Source organism: Neofelis nebulosa, chromosome 2 (genome assembly GCF_028018385.1).
Source record: "Neofelis nebulosa isolate mNeoNeb1 chromosome 2, mNeoNeb1.pri, whole genome shotgun sequence".
NCBI classification, from domain to species: Eukaryota; Metazoa; Chordata; class Mammalia; order Carnivora; family Felidae; genus Neofelis; species Neofelis nebulosa.
Window position 1 is genome coordinate 80,003,119 of NC_080783.1, and position 19,018 is coordinate 80,022,136.

The 19,018-nt window shown below is 34.8% G+C and overlaps 1 protein-coding gene across 7 annotated transcripts in view; it reads right to left on the reverse strand.

Annotated features, from left to right (window-relative positions):
* The window catches only part of RIF1 (replication timing regulatory factor 1), a 74,592-nt gene that overhangs the window by 7,799 nt on the left and 47,775 nt on the right, over nucleotides 1–19,018 (reverse strand). For 5 of the 7 annotated variants that reach the window (XR_009257532.1, XM_058715309.1, XM_058715307.1 and 2 more), the window contains 14 exons: nucleotides 17,850–17,949; nucleotides 15,722–15,986; nucleotides 14,327–14,369; nucleotides 13,581–13,783; nucleotides 12,934–13,033; nucleotides 9,972–10,091; nucleotides 8,856–9,007; nucleotides 8,395–8,475; nucleotides 8,050–8,104; nucleotides 4,429–7,692; nucleotides 2,470–2,613; nucleotides 2,077–2,154; nucleotides 1,873–1,988; nucleotides 684–837 (listed from right to left, as the gene is read on the reverse strand). Coding sequence is in view for 6 of the 7 variants with exons in the window: in XM_058715309.1 (XP_058571292.1) it covers nucleotides 684–837; nucleotides 1,873–1,988; nucleotides 2,077–2,154; nucleotides 2,470–2,613; nucleotides 4,429–7,692; nucleotides 8,050–8,104; nucleotides 8,395–8,475; nucleotides 8,856–9,007; nucleotides 9,972–10,091; nucleotides 12,934–13,033; nucleotides 13,581–13,783; nucleotides 14,327–14,369; nucleotides 15,722–15,986; nucleotides 17,850–17,949 (4,875 nt within the window). In the remaining variant the exon portion in view is untranslated. Of the gene's footprint in view, nucleotides 1–563; nucleotides 838–1,872; nucleotides 1,989–2,076; nucleotides 2,155–2,469; nucleotides 2,614–4,428; nucleotides 7,693–8,049; nucleotides 8,105–8,394; nucleotides 8,476–8,855; nucleotides 9,008–9,971; nucleotides 10,092–12,933; nucleotides 13,034–13,580; nucleotides 13,784–14,326; nucleotides 14,370–15,721; nucleotides 15,987–17,849; nucleotides 17,950–19,018 lie in introns of those variants that run through there. The other 2 variants (XM_058715311.1, XM_058715310.1) reach the window with 2 other exon arrangements.

The following is a 19,018-nucleotide window of genomic DNA, read 5'->3' on the forward strand; positions in this document are numbered from 1 at the left end:
ACTTTCAAGAAAATAGAAGTCTTCAGTAGTAAGGTGCAGTCTCAGAAATTCTAACATAAACACTGGTTTTTCAATCTTAACATCTCCCCCCCCCCATTTATTCACAATTTTGCATAATCTCAATGGACACATAAAGGGTCTCTGAATGGGTTTCAGTACAATCTAAATCCTTCTGAAATAATATACAGAATCTTCTGTATATATTATTGGCAGGCGGGGGGGGGGGGGGTGGAGAATCTTCAAAAATGTCTATAAGCCAAAATATGTGCAGAAAGTTGATAAGAGCAAGAAAAATTAGTCCCAGTTGTCTTGGATATCAAGACCAAAGTACTGTTGACTACAAATTTGCAAGATTTTTATTACAATGTTTAGATTTGAACGACCAGGTTTTAGGAATAGCAGCCACAGAACCACAATCACGAATTTGGTGGAAACGAATGAGACAAGGGGGTAGGAGAACTGAAGAAGAGATGCATTACACAAAGACAGTATACAAACTCAAGAAGCCAACTTTGTCTATAAAATTATAAAGTGACCTTCTAAGTTATTCTTACCTGGGGGCGGGGGGTGGGGGGGGTGGAGGGGAGGTGACATAAAATGAGTTTTTAAGCAACAGTACAAACTTCTGTAATTGTATTGCTAAATCATTTATCTATACATGATTTATTAACATTGAAGTTTACCTGTTGCTCATGATAAACTCTGAGAGCCTTTTTTACATTGGACACTTTTGGAGAACGGATAGGAAGAGTTTTTATTTCAGATGCTGTAAGAGTACTCAAATCACCAATTGTTTTTATATTCTTAGCTCTAATGAGCTGTCCCAGTCCTCTTGCCCTAAAGAGGTAAGAGAAAAAGGAGAAATATGTCATCATATAGTTTTATAGCTATTTTTTAATGTTTACTTATCTTTTAAAGTTTACTTATTTATTTTGAAAGAGCACGAGTGGGGGAAGGGGAAGAGACAGAGAGAGAATCCCAAGCAGGCTCTGCATTGTTAGCACAGAGCCCAATGCAAAGCTTGACCTCATGAACCATGAGATCATGACCTGAGCTGAAGTCAGATGCTTAACAGACTGAGCCACCCAGGCGCCCCAAAGTTTGTTTATTTTTGAGAGACAGAGCTCAAATGGGGAAGGGGCAGACACACACACACACACACACACACACACAGAAGCTGAAGTAGGCTCCAGGCTCTGAGCTGTCAGCACAGAGCCTGATGTGGGGCTCTAAACCTTGAGATCATGACATAAGCCAAAGTCAGACACTTAACTGACTAAGCCAACCAGGCAACTCTATAGTTATTCTATTTGTGATGGCCTATCCAGTTGAATTTCCTGACTTATGCTCAATCATAACTGCATTTATACAGGCACACTTAACCCACTCTGAGGATAGCCACATGTACATTTAAGTTAAAACAAAATTTGAATTTGACATGTTTGTCCAGCTTAAGCAATAGCAGTGGACAGAGACTAAACCCAATGTGTGTCAGTCAGATTTCACCTACATTATGATTTAATGGCTACCTGACTTTGGTGGATTAACTTTTGTAAACTTCATCTTATAAAGTGGAAAATAATAAATATACTCCTTATGGGACTTATAATTAGGATTAAATAAGAACATATGCAAAGAGTTCAGCATAGCACCTGGCAAATACTGAGCACAATTATCTTAGACATTAGTTAATTATGATAGATGCTTCTCTGATTGCCCTATCTGCCTCATCTTCCCAGATAAATTTTTATTTTTAAAATAAAATGTGTGAAAGTGCATGTAAATCAGTTCTAAATAGGAGAACCTCATTTAACTTTTCCTCTTAAACAAGTGGCATCTTGAAGTATTAGACCAGTATAAATAACTCCTTACCATATATTTGATGTAATCTGAGGTAAAATGATATCAACTGGAGCCACACAGTTCACCAAAGCTGGGTAAACACTTTCTGCTGGACACGGCACAGGTTCTTTAGCCATTTCTGTAATCTTAGAATAAATTTCAAAAGCCGTTAAACAGAGGTCACCTGACTGAACATGAAAAATAAAGTTGCATGAAAACTAAAGCACTTCTTACTAAACACTTCTTTGAGCTCTTAAATTTAGGGCTACGTGATCCTGAGGACAGAAATCCTTTGGTTGAAGTGGCATTATGCTAGACAGAAGAAAGAAGAGAAAAAAAAAAACTCACTCAGAACCCTAGAAACTCTAATTTTATAATTTTATTACTTAGATTGCAGTAATTTCCTAAAATTTTGAGAAAATGAAAAAATGTAATCAACTATTACCTAATCAATTACTTGCTGTCTTACTGTCTCTTCCCATTCTTCGTGTTTGCTTACCATGTCACAGACAAAACAATACATCCAAACCAAAGAAGTTTTGTTCTTTACTATTTTTAAGACAAATTATACTTAACTCATTTCTCTGCCTGCATACATATATGCATATTTCAAAGCCTACAGCTTACCTTAGATTGTGTAAGTGAAGTTTTAACACTTTTTACTGTGGGAGAATTATTTGAAGAATGGGATCTAACAATAGAGCATCGCCTATCAATGTCATCTGCCAATCCTGCTTGGTATATTGGATCTGCAAAGGAGACACGGCGAACCTGAAAACACAGGTCATGTTTTTATTTAACATAAAGTTAAAAAAAATTCACACCATAAATTCTCATTATCAGGCCTCCCTGAAATAGAATGTGGGTTTAGAAGCTTAATTTACTTCAGCAGAAGCCAACTGCACATTGCTGTAGTTTTTCTTAATGGCTGCTTTCATAGATATTACTTAATACCACAGATCATTCCAATCATCCATGTTCTAAATAGTCTCTACATATATATATACCAACAAAGACTGAAACAGGGACAGTGGCAGAAACAATGAAATTGTATGCAGCAGTTGAAATTGTATCATCAAATTCTACTCACTTTGTAGGCTTACTACAGTAACTTAAAAAAAATAAGGTAAAGAGGTAGAAATGGTACTAACTGGGCTCTGGTGTATCTTACTAACCTCTGTTCTAAACTCTTTGAGGATACCAGAATCACAGCAACTGAGTGGCAATTTTTGTCTTTCTTAGTCCCAGCATGAAGTCATTTTAGCTTCTACTAAACTCTTATGATGTGTTCATTCATTCAGCTATTTGATATAAATACACAATAGAGCATTTATGCCATTAACTATATATATATATATATATATATATATATATATCTTCGTCACGTTATGAGCAAAACAAAAAAACTATCATGAGAAATCCATACACACACACACACACACACACACACACACATGTGTGCCCAAGAATGGGCAGATTCTGTATGTATTTGCTATAGGAAACTACAATGTCTTACTGTTGCCTACATAAAAATTAAATATGAGGTACTATCAAGCAAAACATAACTAGTTAACTTTTATCACCAATCTAAAATATATATACAGAAGAAAAATAAATTATACTGAAGAAAAAGCATTCTATCTTCATACTTTTCAAAGACTTCTATGGACAACTTAATTAAACTTAAGATACTTACAAAACACACACCCACACACACACACATACACACACAGCCTCAAAATAAAAGCAAAGCAAAACAAAACCAAAAAACTGAACTGTCAGTGTAAGAATTTTTGGTGTATTTGAGAAGTCTTCACAATGTCCTTGCTAAAGGCAAAATTAAGTATATCTTAGGTCTATAAAGCATGTTTGTATATATAAACACACATATTCTGCAGTAAATGGCAGATTCAATTTTATAGTTAAAGAATGCTCACATCATACCTTTTCAGAACTCCTTTGGTAAGCAGAGGACAAGCTCAGCTATGTAAGCATGTGTAACTTTTCCTTTTTTAATTTATTCAATCAACAAACTATGTGTAAGTTATAGGGTCAGGAGCTAAATCAGATACACAGATAATCGATTTTCACAAACTAAAGGAGTGACTTTAGTGAAGATGGGGAAATAAAATTAGAAATGCAATCCCATCCAGAAATTGATAAAGGCACAGCCTGAGACTTTTTCGTTGTAAGGTCTGGAAATGAGTTTATATAAACACTTCAATGTGAAACAGACCATACAATATCCTACCACACAGTAAATGCTAACTAAAGCTGTTTTACCACCATTTCTAAATGCTTCCTCATGTTATGAACAAAACAAACAAAAAAATTATGAGAAATCCTCACCAATTCTGCAAAAGGTGAAAAATGTACATGGCTGAAAATCTTCAGTGTCCTCAAGTAAAGACAGATCTAAGTCCCCTTTTATCAACACTTTTCCTTCTGCCTGCCCTTTTCCCTAGTCACCTTGGTAAACATTCAAAATAAGTGGCCTAATATTCTGTCATTCAACAGGTGTCACTGTATGACCAAAATACTCAAAGTAAATATGGGCTAATTAATATTCAACCTCAATTCCCCTACCTTGTGAACAGGTGACGATATCTCATCTTCATGTGGTCTTTTTAATCCTCTCTTTAAAATGCTGGTGGATGGAGAAGCCAAAGGAGACCAGACACAGCGTGTCTGCATGCCACTAGGACTGCCATTTGCTGACAGAAGTAAAGGATCAAGTTCCCTTAATTTTTGAGGAGATGCATTATTGTCTTCTGTTATTAGTTCGGAGATGGCTGTTTCAGATGTCAGAGACTGTGAGGTTTCCTCCACTTTCTCTGAAGTATGGTGAACTTCTTGTAAAATTTCATCATTCCCTTCTACCATTTGATTGTCATCTAATGTTGTTTCTTCAGACTTACTAAGTTCAATATTTGCTTCAGTTTTATTAGAGTCCACCTTTCCTTCTTCAATACTTATCTCAAGGGTGTTGAAAACAAAGCTGTCGATTCCCATAGTCAATGTCTCTGTATTGGCCTGTACAAGCTTAGTAGATATTTTAGTCGTCAAGTCCCCATCCTCTGTTTCACTGACTTGGTCAGCTTCAGCACTTACCTCACTAATCACTGTCTCTTCATAATTTTCCATTTTAGCATTCATTTCTTCAGATGAGTTTGGACTAGATTCATCACTTCCTTCATCTAATTCCCCAACTGCTGTTTGTTCAGGTACCTCTGCCTGAGCACTCACTTTTACAGGTGTGGTATGATCAGAATAACCAATACCAGAATTAAATTCTTTAGTTACTGTTTCTTCGGCATTCGGTTCTTCAGCTGCCTCTGCTTCAGAGTTATCACATCTTTCACTGTTTATCTCCATTACCTCTTCTTCAAAAACAACAGTTTTGGCATCCTTTTGTTCAGATAAGCCTGCTTCAGATTGATCACTTTCTGTATCCAATTCAACAGCTTCTACTACTTCTGGATTAAACATTGCTTCAGCTTCACATGCATTTGTTTCAACACTGGCAATGTTCTCTATTGTTAGTTCCTTCTCCAGGACAGCCTCTGGCTTTTCTTTGTTAATCTCCAAAGTAGAATATTCCAGTGAATTATCTCTGGAATCATCTAAAGATGGGCCAACAGTTTTACATTTTTTATTGGACGGCCCTTGGCTCTCAAGAGATGTTGCTTCTGCAGAATTCGTATCACAAGTTTCTTGTTCAAAATTCACTACTTCGGAAGGAAGAGGGTTTTGGACAGTATCTTCTTTGAACTCAGTCTCAGATATGACTAACGAATCATTAACAGTATCATTCTCCTCCTTGAGACCCAAATGAAAATTCACAGCATGATGCTCATCTGAAAGTTTTACCTCCGAGTACAGATTAACTTTAGAAGTTTCTGATACAGGTACAGCTGTTTGCATGTCTGTCTTTTTTGTTTCAGTGACCTTTACATCGTAATTTTCCATATTCTTTAACCCAATGAGTGACTTTTCCTGAGGTTGTGATTTTTCTCCACAGCACTCACAACTTTTAGATCGCCTTACCCTCCTACTTCTCTTATGCTGGCATTCAAGTGTTTGAGAAGATTTTTCAGAAAGCAAAGAAATGTCTGATGTCCCTATTTTTGAAGATTCTCCCACACTGTTATTTTCTACAGAATCTCGTTTTTGTAATCTCTTACTGGCATTTCTAGTCCTGAGATTTGATTCTGGCACTGATGGGTTTGAAAAAGAATATTCTGCACACTTGTTGGTTTTGATTTTTCCCTCATAAGTATTTGATACGTCATCAGAAACCTGCAATAAATCTGAAGATACTGTAGAATCTTCAAGAGTTACACTACTCTCATCTTTTTGTTCACAAATCTGAGACTTTATGTCTCTGTCTACGTCAGAATTTGCTTTACAATCAAGTGTCTGGTTTTCAATGTTTATACATTCTTGTTTTACCACTTTCTCTTCTTGATCTTCAATGTCAACACTATCGCTGCTTTTGTTTTTCCATTTTCCAGATCTCTTCTTTTTAGAACCTTCTTCTTTTGCCTCAGAACTATCAGATTCTGAGTTTTCAATGCTGGATAGTAAACCTTGGGATGCTCTTCTTGTTTGATACCGTGTTCGTCCACTGACTGGTTTTTCAGAGGACTTTTCTGCAATGTCCTGAGCACCGTCGCCCTCAGATTTAATATTCTCAAGATCTAGCTTTCTTTTACTTTCATCAATTTCAGCATTAGTGCTGGTTTCCCCAAAAGTCTTCTCATGTAAGTTAGTTCCTTTCTCTACATTTTCCTGCACAGTTTGTTCAGAAATCAGTTTTTGCTTAAGTAACAAGTCATCTTTTACTTGCAATGGGCTCTTCTGAAGAGGTTTTTCTTCTTCTTTACGTCTCTCTTTTTTTTGATTATTTTCTTTCTCTTGGCTGTCAGTGGTGGGCTCTGCTATTTCTGAACGTCGCCTTGACGATCGTCTAAGGGTTTTTTGGCTTGGAGTTATCTGAACAGTACTATCGTCATCTACTATTTGATCTGCTGGTGTTACAGTTGGGGGTGTATTTTCTTTGGATTCTAAATTAATTCCTAATGTTTTGTCTTCTACAGTACTGTTTTCTAATAACACTGCATTTTCTATTGTTGGTTTAAGCACCATATCCTCATACTCCATTGCAGATTCAGAGAGATGAGTATGGTTATTATCGAACATACATTCTGTCTGATTAAGCAAACCAGGTTGGTTATTTTCTAAGGCTACCATTCCATCAACAGATTCCTGAGTATTTTTCTCCTGCTCAGATCTCATTAAGAGCTTAGACCTTTTATTCCCAGTTTGTTCACCTTTACTCGACTTTCGGCTTGATCTCTTAATTCCATGCACTATTTTTTCAGAGTCAGATTTTACAAGAGCTATTTCTCTTTTCTTTGTTTTTGATGGAATATCTGTTTTACTCATGTTTTCCTGGTTATTTTTCACTGTAACAGTTGATGACATATTATTTAAGGGAGATGGACTAAAAGGTCTATTTTCTGAACCATCAAACTTCTCCAAAGTAATAAAAGTTTGCCTCCGACTTGTAGGCTGTGGGGGAGTTCCAGAAATGATGACATTAGAAACTGAGCTACTGTTGACACCAAAAGTATTTTCTGCACTAGATGCACATTCAGTTGGTGTTTTCGTTGATGAAATTAAAGCTTTCTTTCTGGCATCATTATTACTGCTCAGTATGTCTGCGCTGGTTTCTTCAATAGAACCACTCTCATTATTTGAAAGGGAACCCTTTTCAGGATGTTCATCCATACCACAGTTTTCTGTGACATCTTGAGGAATGACAATGTCACTCTCCATTTGTTCCTCCTGCACAGAAAAGCACACACATATATAGATTAGTCTGCAAATAAGTCTGACTTTGTGGGGATATCTTAGTATAAAACTTCAGTAACTCAAAAGGTAACACTTGACTTTCAATATTTTGCAAATATTCCAAAGGTGGTGGTAGCCACCCGTTAATTTGTGTTTCTAATTATAAATATTTTAAAAAGCCAAATATATTTATTTTAAACACACAAATACCCACAAATACAATGACTACAATTCTGCCAAAGTCTGCCAATAAGAGTTGAGATTATGCAATACATCTTAAAATTAATACACAAGACTTCATAATGGAATGGTAATTCTAAAAACCCCTAAAATATGAAATACCAAATATACCTTAAATATCACCTTGGAATCTTCCTTTGATTTTTCAGTTAAAGTAGGAACTTCCCTGAAATAAAAATGTGCAAATTAAAATACTGTTTTTAAAAATTTTATTTATTCTTTTTAGAGAGAGAGAAAGAGAGTAGGGGAGAGGCAGAAAGTCAGGGAGAGACAGAATCCCAAGCAGGATCCCTGGTGTCAGCTCAGAGCTCGATGTGGGGCTCAAAACAACGAGCCGTGAGATCATGACCTGAGCCAAAATCAGAGTCAGACAATTAACTGAGCCACCCAGCTGCCCATAAATTACTTTTAATTAAAAATTAGAAAACCAGTTACTTCAACATCTTCCATACTTACAAAGACTCTTCAGGAGTATACTGAGAAAACAAAGTATCCTGTGAAACATCCAGGTTATTATACATGGCAGGAATATCGCACCTAAAAAAGATCTTACATAAGTAACTTCAAAATGCGACATTTCTACAATTAGAAATTAAACTTAAAACTGTACATCTAATTGTCTTTTAAGAACAATATAAAATCAAGGCTTAGATGCTTATTTTCCATGAAATCATCTTCCCTATCCTCTCCTCCAACACTACCTCCATTAATGATTCACCTCTGAATTCAGAAATATTTGGTACATAACTAAGTTACCATATGCATTATGAAATGCAACCATGTATGGCACATCTTTTCTGGCATTAAAATACAGATTATACATACAGTACCTCAGTTCTAAGCAGAAAGTTATAATTGCTGCACGACATCTAAATGTGAATACAGAATATCTAATTCAAGATAAAAAGACTACAAACCTCTTTGTTTTGAGTACTTCTTTCTGATGTTCAGTTAGTATTCTTTCCTTTGCTTCTTTTCCTTCGGAAGGTATAAACACAAAGTCGACAGACTTTTCTTCTTCCAAAGGCATTTCACTCTTTGTTTTTGGAGAAGGCGACTCTAATTTCAACTGCAAATTTTAAAAAAGCAAACGTACCAATCTCTCTTCTAGCCCTCTAGAAAAGGTCTTCAATAATGACTAAGAAGTTTGAAATTCAAATCTATATGATATCCTTGGTTAATAATTAGTACAATGTCGCTCGCTTTCATTCTACCTCTAAAAAAAATTCGGAAAGTAAAAATTATTACACCTTTTTAAAAAGTAGGCAAGTTACCAACAAAGCACAGGCAAATATGGTTTTCAGGACAACATATGAAAATCAAATGGTTTGGCAAGAGAGTGTATCACCAGCTCTCAAGCTGAAGCATAAACTAGTCAAGTTAAGTCAAAGTTGCCAAAAAAATATGCACTACAGACCAAGAACACTGCTACTGTTACTTTTACTATTTTTCAATGCAATTGTTTTCATTCTATATCATAGTTGCTACCTGACTGTATTGGAGTCATTCCTTAAAACATAACATTCTTTCATTTTGCCAAAGGCCATGGTTTCAAGACTCCAGAATATCCTTATTGGAAGTCACGGAAGAGACAATTATTGTCTGAAGATCAGTTGACTGGCAACTAGTTAAGATTATGAGTTTTAGATTTAGATGTCTTACCTCTGTGTTCTCTTTTACCAGAAGTTCTAAAACAGTCTCTGATGCTACCTATTCTATAATTATTCATACCTATAGTTGATTCCATTTCAAGGAACTTAATGGATTAACCACACTTAATGGATAGGTGCCTGAATTAACTATACTTAATGGATGCTACATATTAAACAGACTTAAACCTCAGGAAGAATGAATCATCTCCCAAAGTTTCTAGATTTCCATGCTATCCTAAGTTCTTTTAAACCAAACTCTCTAATTCTTCTTTAATCCTTTTATTTAGCCTTTAGTAGCTTTTTCTTCCAATTAGAAGTTATACATTCTCAAGCTACCATATAGTCTAAAAGTTCTATTAAATAAATTTTGGAAAAACATACTTGGCCTGGTGGTTTCATATTTTCTTTCACATCCTTTGTTTGTGCCAAAAAAGAATCTCTTTTTCCACTTGATTTTCTTTCCATGCCACTTATCTTCATATTTAACTGTGAATTCTCTGTCTGTTTTATTAAAAATAAAACAATTAAAAAAATTTTTAACGCTTTTGAGAGTGAGTGTGCACGTGCCAAGTGGGGAAGGGGCAGAGAGAGAGGGAGACACAGAATATGAAGCAGGCTTCAGGCTCTGAGCTGTCAGCACAGAGCCCAACACAGGACTCAAACCCACAAACCATGAGATCGTGACTTGAGCTGAAGTCAGAAGCTCAACTGAGCCATCCAAGCGCCCCAAAATTAAAACTGCTAAAAAGTACAAATGCTCTACTTCTCCTTTTCATGCTTTGAAAATTCTAGTGTAATAAATGCTCATTTCAAATATTAAAATTCTTTCTCATTATTCAAACTTATTAAAGTCATGTCAAAGAAAAGAGCCATCGTATAATTCAACATCAAACAGATTTGACATTTCTAACCTACACAGCTCTTGTGCACCATTTTTAGAAATTTTATAAAATCTGAATGCTTTGAGAATTTTACAAATTCTAAGAATAAGATACATCATATAAACACTTAAAATGAATCAAACTACTGGACTCAAAGACCCTTCCAATTACTGAAAATATTTCTAAGAAGAAAAATCACAGCCATGAAACTTTAAACATCATACAACCAATAAGGTATACATGATAGGCCAAGAACTAACACTAGAGTACTCAGTTGGCCATTAACTTTTCTCTTACGGGTTCTAAACAAAGAACAGCTAGACTCCATCTGTTGTTGCTGAATAGAAACAAAGTTGTCTAAGAATGTGGTACCTTGTGGACATGCAGTACCCATGTCTTTACTCCTTGATCCTCAGACAGTAATTGTTACTGGCCAAAGTACCCTGGTTTCAAGTGGGTGTGTGACAACAAATATGTGTTTTTCTGACAGAAGGAATGAGGGATTTGATGGAAAGAACTGAGAAAAATGAAGGGTAGCTCTTGCTTAGACATGGACCAATAATTATTATTTTGGTTTATCTGAAGTAACACTTAACCATGTATTATAATAATTACAACATTTGCAAAGGAATATATATGAAATGCCATAGTTCAAAAAAGATAATTAATGAACAAAAACCAGACTATTTACATGAGAATCTATGGTGAAATTTAATGCCCTTAAATCATAAAAGTATTTCAGGTCAACGGGCAACAAAAGCTAAAATAAATGAAATTCCATCGAATGGAAAATCTTTTGCACAATGAAGGAAAGCATCAGCAAAATGAAAAGGCAACCTACTGTATGGAAGAAGATATTTGCAAATCATACTTCTGATAAGGGGTTAGTAAACAACTTAATATTTTTAAAAATCCCAAATAAAAAATGGGTAGAGGACTTGAATAGGTATTTTTCCAAAGATATACAGATAGCCAACAGGCACATGAGAAAATGCTCAACATCACTAATTATCAAGGAAATGCAAACAAAACATGAGATATCACCTCACACCAGTAAAAGTGACTATTAATGGAAAAGACAAAAAATAACACGTGTTGGCAAAGTGTGGACAAAGGCGAACCCTTGCACTATTGGTGGAATGTAAATTAGTACAGCCACTATAAAACACAGTATGGAGGTTCCTCAAGAAATTAAAAATAGAACTACCATACAATCCAGCAATTTTACTTCTGGGTATTTGTCCAAAGAAAACAAAAACACCAATTTGAAGAGATGTGCACCCTCAACTTCACTGCAGCATTATTTACAATAACCAAGATATGGAAATAACCTAAGTGATCAATGAAAAATAAATGGATAAACGGATAAAGAAGATATATATACCAAAAAAAAAAAAAAAAGAAGAAGATATATACACATGATGAAATATCAAACATAAAAAGGAATGAAATCTTGCCCTTTGTGACAACATGGATTAACCTAGAGAATATTATGCTAAGTAAAATCTCAGACAAAGCCAAATACTGTATGATTTCACTAATAGGTACAATCTAAAATATAACATGAACAAACAACACAGAAAAACTCAAAGACAGGAAACAAACTGCTGGACACCAGAGCAGGGATCAGGTGGGAGCAAATGAAACAGGCAAAGGGGATTAAGAGGTACAAACTTCCCATTATAAAATACACGAATCAGAGCAATCGGGTGGCTCAGTTAGTTAGGCATCTGACTCTTGATTTCGGCTCAGGTCAGGATCTCAAAGTTCATGAGATCAAACCCCACGTCAGGCTCTCCACTTGGGATTTTCTCTCTCCCTCTACTCCCCCCCACCCACACTCTTTCTCAAAATAAACATATAAAAATAAATAAATCATAGGGATGTGATGTATGGCACAGGGAATAGTTAATAATACTGTCATAACTTTGCAGGACAGATGATAACTAGACTTATCATGAAGATTGTTTCATGATGCATAAAAATATCAAATCACCAAGACGTATACCTGAAACACAATATTGTATGTCAGTTACACTCAGATTAAAAAAAAAAAGTATTCAAGCCAGACAACTGAGGTTATACAAAAATCCTGTATTATGATGTTCTTATGTTCAAGTTTTACTTAAGTCAGCAACATACTTTAGGTTTTTGTCTTTAAAAAAAAAAAAATTTTTTTTAATGTTTAATTTTGGCAGAGAGAGAGAGCGAGCGAGCATGAGTGGGGGAGGGGCAGAGAGAGAAGGAGACACAGAATCTGAAACAGGCTCCAGGCTCCAAACTGTCAGCACAGAGCCCAACGCGGGGCTTGAACTCACAAACCGCGAGATCATGATGGGAGCCAAAGCTGGACGCTCAACTGACTGAGCCACTCAGGTATCCCTAGGTTTTTGTCTTTTAAAAAATTACACAAAAATGGAATAAATGAACAACACTGAGAAATAAAAAAAATCCCAACTTACTCCATCTGAGTATGGGCCACTGGATTCCTCCATAAATTCAACATTTTCCAAACCAGGCAAGAGGAGCAGAAATTTCTGTTTGGCTTGTCTTAATATTGGTCTTTAAAAAAGTACATAAACATATATACCTTGAGTCAAGTAATACTGGTGAATACCAACGATATGTTAATAAGGACACTTTAATTACAATTTTAAAGTGACAAAATACATCGAGTTTAAAGACTTTCTCTATATACACACACAACTAGGAGAAATGTAGACAGTACATTTAGTTTCTTTGCTACATTCTTCAGTTCCCAAATTCTCTTAAAAAGTTTCCAAATTTTTATCATACAAAATTTTCAAGCAGGAGTAGACTTTTACATTAAATACCCATGTACACATCACCCAGATGTAATAACCATCAATTTCTTGTCCTTTGTATTTCTTTTATCAAGGAAAGTTTTAAATTGCTTTTTATGTTCCTAAAACCAAGGTTACTCGAAGGACCAAAGTAAACCAAATAATGTTTAGTAATTACCACATCCTCAAAATAACATTTCAATTGAGGAATCCTCTGCAATGATTCCTCTAAGAAAAATTCATTTTAAGACAAAAATATCAATTTACATATCACAGTAACTGTATGAAATAGGTTATTAGCATACTTTAACTCTTCAGGATAAGTCAACATCGTCACTTTAGCAAATGTGGCATTCCAGAACTGAGCGCTCTGTTTTCGAATCTGTTTATTCTTGTGCAAAAATATTATGCATAATAATGGAGAGATCTGTTCAAGAAGTTCGCTGTCATAAGTTCCAGTGTAGCTGAAGTGCAGACAAGAAATTATCTCTCCTAATAGCTTTTCTAACTAGGAAAAAGGAAAATTTTGTTAGGATAACATTTGGAAATGTGCTTTTAAAATAGTAAAGATAAAAGCACAAAGAATTATAAATTAAGCAACTCACAACATGCTACCACTTCTTCAATTTTTACAATTCAAATGGTTTTTAAAGCACCTATTTCCTTAAATACAGGTTTAATATATAAACTGACAAACTGTCAGGTGAAATTAATTATTGATGTAAGATTTGATGTCAAGCTTATTTTCCATTAACAGAAAAAATTGTTTTCTCATGAACAGAGATTAACAGCTAGCTACACAAGTTTTACCTATAAATACTCTCCTATATAAAGGGATAAGAGTTAATAAGGTCTATGAATTTAAAGCAATGTTATTCTTCTTTAAAAACTATCTTGTGAATGTGTCCATGTCATGTTATTAAATGCCTATTAAAACTGAAAATATATAAACCTTTTAAAAATCAGAAGTATATGTAAGGAAGACAACTATCTGAACTCTAACATTTTTTCTTCATGAAGCTATGTTTTATAGACAATTGTCTATTTTTACCTTGTTGCTCATACAACTATACACTTTAGGAACTTCATCAAGCCTGGGAAGAAAAACACAAGAGTACCACTTACATTTCAGAAAGTTAAGCCTAAAAATACATAATGCAGCCATAAAAATGAGACATGTGTAGTGATTTTAAAAGGTGCCCCAAATCTTCATCTAAAAAATGTCAAATTACCAAACATTAAGCATGAAACAAACCTATCTTTAAAAAAGGAGTCCAGGAAAAACATCTGGAATAGACCTCAAACTACTAATACTAGTTTACTTGTTATTGTACCTTTTTTAAAAAGCATAAATTATTTTTGATGAAACTTAAAGACTGAAAGACATACAAAAAGTTGATGTATTTAGGGTTCTACTTTGTAAAATTTGTTCCTGAAACTTTCTCTATAACTTTAAAAAGATGGACAATTATGATTGAACCACATAAGCTTGACAGAAAAGACATCAATGAATCCTTTCAAGCTGCTTTTTAAAAAGTATGCTATTTGGGATATTTTCATGGTTTTTTAAGGCAATGGTTGCTTCAATTCAAATGTAAAGGATAATGTAAATTAAAATAAATTTTCACAGGATAATTCAGAAATTTAAATGTGTATACCATTTGGACGAACAATTTAACTTCTAGGGCCTTGTTCTGCAGACATAGTAGAAGATGAAGACACTGATGTGTGTACAAATATGTTCAACTATAATATTGTTATGAGTGAACAGGCTGGAAAAACACATATGTCCACTAATAAAAAATTGGGTACAAAGTTTCATGGAACGCTATGGAGACATTAAAGACAATGAGATTCTTATATGTATGGTGCAAGATACATACAATATTTTAAGTGCACGCCATATACTTAATGGCAAAGTAGCATGTCAAATATGCTACATGTAAGTCATACACTTAACAGGTGTATTTATTTGTATTAAGAAATCTAAAAAGAGACGTACTAAATTGAAAAGGGGGGTTGAGGGGTGCCTAGGTGGCTAAGTTAAGTCTCTGACTTTAGCGCAGGTCATGATCTCGTGGTTCATGAGTTCCAGCCCCACATCAGGCTCTGAGCATCAGCTCCGAGCCTGAGCCTGCTTCAGATTCTGTGTCTCCCTCTGTCCCTGCACCCTCTCTCTGTCCCTGCACCACGCACACTCTCTAAACATTAAAAAAATTTGTTTTGAAAAGGAGGGTTGAACTACCATACAAAATTAAAAACTCACAATTTCTACCTCGTTTTATGTATGATTTGAACTATCTTTTTAACAAAAGCAGAGTATATTGTCCTCTTCACTAAATTGTAGATTACCATTTGTAACCACACGCTGCTAGGAAAATGACCAAAGTTTGCTACCTATATCCAAGACACTTAATTTAAAGCTATTAAGTCAAAAAATACTTACTTTGAGTTTTCATAAAATAATGCCAGAGGTCTTGATAAAGTTGCAAATATTTTTCGGATCATAGAAGGCAAAGAAATACGTCCAAGTACTTTGGAAAGAATACTGGTGACTGAGTTGCCAACAGTGAGGAGAGTATCAGAATGTACTTCCTTGAAGCTCAGAGTATGGAAAGAGTAGATCACTTTCACAGTAAGTTTAAATAAAGAAGCCAATTTCCCTAAAGGTTCTTTCTTCTTTTTGGACCAATCTGAAGGTCTCTGTGGTGCTAAGATAAAATTGAATTTATTAAAAAGTCAAGTACTTTGAAAAGTGTCATTGTACATCTTTACAATTTATCTCATTTCAATGACAGATACTGTACATCTCATATACGTGTTTCTCTAGAATGATACTCAAAATTTTAAAATGATATGCCATTATTGGATATATTACAACCGTATCTTTAAATCAGAAGCAGAGACAAAGGAAAACTATTTGGCAGATCTAGGAGAATTCCAGAAAAGTGGGTGTCTTTTCTCTAAAGAATTATAAAACGCATTTCAAGTTTTTATATTCTCTGAATTTCAACTAATTCGTAAGTACTAAATTATGTAAGTTCCAAAACTAAATTTTAAAATTCAATTTTTAAAACAAAATTTCCCTTAGAAATTAGTTTCCTGTATAATAAACTGAACCCTACAAATAACATTAATCAAATCACAGATCCAAATCCTCAGCAAGAATACAGGAAAAGCTTAAATTTAAAGAAAAAGATGTATCTTAAAAGCACTGTCCGACACTCCTGTTTACTATTCTTAGATTCTGCCTCTCTTCAGATACCTACCTACAGGGATGAATCCACTTTGTCAAAAAAACAAAACAAAAAACACAGTCCGAAATTACCCATTTCCCTCAAAGAATCCAGTCTCTAAAAGTAGAATAGCTCAGATTTAAGAGAAAACTCTCCTTCTTCCCTAGAATCTGTTTCCCAGATGAATATAAATTAGAATCGTCCCCCAGAAATTGAAGGCCAGGATGTTAAGGCTGACAAGACAGCCCATGAGTCAGGCGACACCTATCCCAAACCTCTACTCAAGAGGATCAAAAAGCAGTGACATCTTAGTCACAATGACTAGACCTTGGTTTCTAAATGCCATCTTCAGCAAAAGGAACCATGTTTCTTGGAAATATGTCTGGTTCCAGGCTTAAGGAGGGAGAAGTACAGAATGAGCCTGATTATCTTATGCCAAAGTTCTCAAAAAATAATGGAAACACATGAAATGGTCAAAGAGGCCAACATGAGCATAAATATTAATAGCAATGAATTATAAACCAATGAATAACAGAAACTCACAGTGGTAAAAATAAAATGGGATAAAGGAAGTTCTATCTTACATTAGGATGTCATTTGCACCTGGAAGTGACTGGTGCCTAACAGTGCTCAGTAACGGCAGAATGATTTATTAGAATGAGATAAATAATAGGGACAGCTTTTAGAATTAATTAAAGACAAAGGAGCTAAGTATCTTGACACAATTTAACATAATCAAATGAAACAACAAACTATTCTTCTGGTAACATTAGTGTTTCAGGCAAAAAGCATTAGTGGATGATAAAATCATGAGTGAAAACTGGCTGAGAAAAAAAGTATATAGTCTCAAATAACCTGCCACAAAACATTAATTTATTAATCATAGGTACTCTACAGTAGTTTACAGTGGAAAACTTGGCAGATATTGTCTTAACCAACTAGCAAATGTGAACATTATCAGTAATGCAACAAATAACAACATTTTAATAACAAACATCAAATTTTCCTGCCCAGATAATCCCTTGTATAAGATGGCAAGTAAAATCACTCTTACTACACAATCTCTAAATAGGATAATATTGATCTTTCAGTGTTATACAAAAGAATAAAGATATGTGGGTGCGTATGTGACAGAGAGAGAGAGAGACTGTGAGCATGGGCATGTAAGAGCATTTAAGCTCCTAGCATACCAAAGTTATATAGCAAAGTAGGACATGGTTATACATCAAAAGTCAGCAAAATGAGGTCAGAAAAAATATTAGGATTTGCCTTGACAACAGTTTAGATAGTCGTGTTTATCAAATACTGGGTGAACAAAATAAAAACAAAAATACTTACATTTAACTTTTGGCTGATATTTAATATTATATGGTGAGAAGTCAATGCAATCAACCATTACAGTAATAATATGAATGATCCTATCTAAGAGCAACAAATTCTGGGGAAGAAAAATTAAATATTATATTAGAAACTTCCAACTACTGGCATAGATTCCAAATATAGCAAGCATCAACAAAAAATATAAGACATTCATTCCCACATATAACCTATAAGGGACATGAAATACAGTTATGAATACTTGCTCATTAACTTCTGTGTGCCAAGTACCATAATTTTTGTTTCTCAACATTTAGGGAAAATAAATCATTTTTAAGATGCCCAGTAGACTCAGCATATAAACCAATAAATTGAGTCTGACGAACAAGGTTCCCTTTCTTTTTTTAACTTATAAGTTCATTTATTTTTTTTAGTAATCTCTACACCCAACACGAGGCTCAAATTCATGACCCCAAGATCAAAAGTCACAGGAAGAGTTAACACCTATTCTCTTGAAGCAGTTCCAAAAAATAGAAAAGGAAGGAAAACTTCCAATGCATTCTATGAAGCCAGCATTACCTTGATTCCAAAACCAGACAAAGGCCCCACTAAAAAGAACTACAGACCAATTCCCTGATGAACATGGATGTAAAAATGCTCAACAACACATTAGCCAACCATATCCAACAATACATTAAAAAAAATTATTCACCAAGACCAAGTGGGATTTATACCTGGGGTGCAGGGCCGGTTCAATATCCACAAACAATCGATGTGATTCATCACATTAATAAAAAAAAAAGGACAAGAACCACATGATCCTCTCAACAGATGCAGAGAAAGCCTGTCACAAAATACAGCATCCTTTCTCTCATCCCTCATGAAAGTAGGGATAGAAGGATCATACCTCAAGATCATAAAAGCCAAATATGAATGACCCAATGTTAATATCATCCTCAACGGGGAAAAAACCGAGAGCTTTCTTTCCCGCTAAGGTCAGGAACAAGACAGAGATGTCCACTCTCGCCACTATTATTCAACATAGTATTGGGAAGTCTTAGCCTCAGCAATCAGATAACACAAAGAAATAAAAGGCATCCAAATTGCCCAGGAGGTCAAACTTTCACTCTTCGCAAGATGACATGATACTCTATATGGAAAACCCAAAAGATTCCACCAAAAAACTGCTA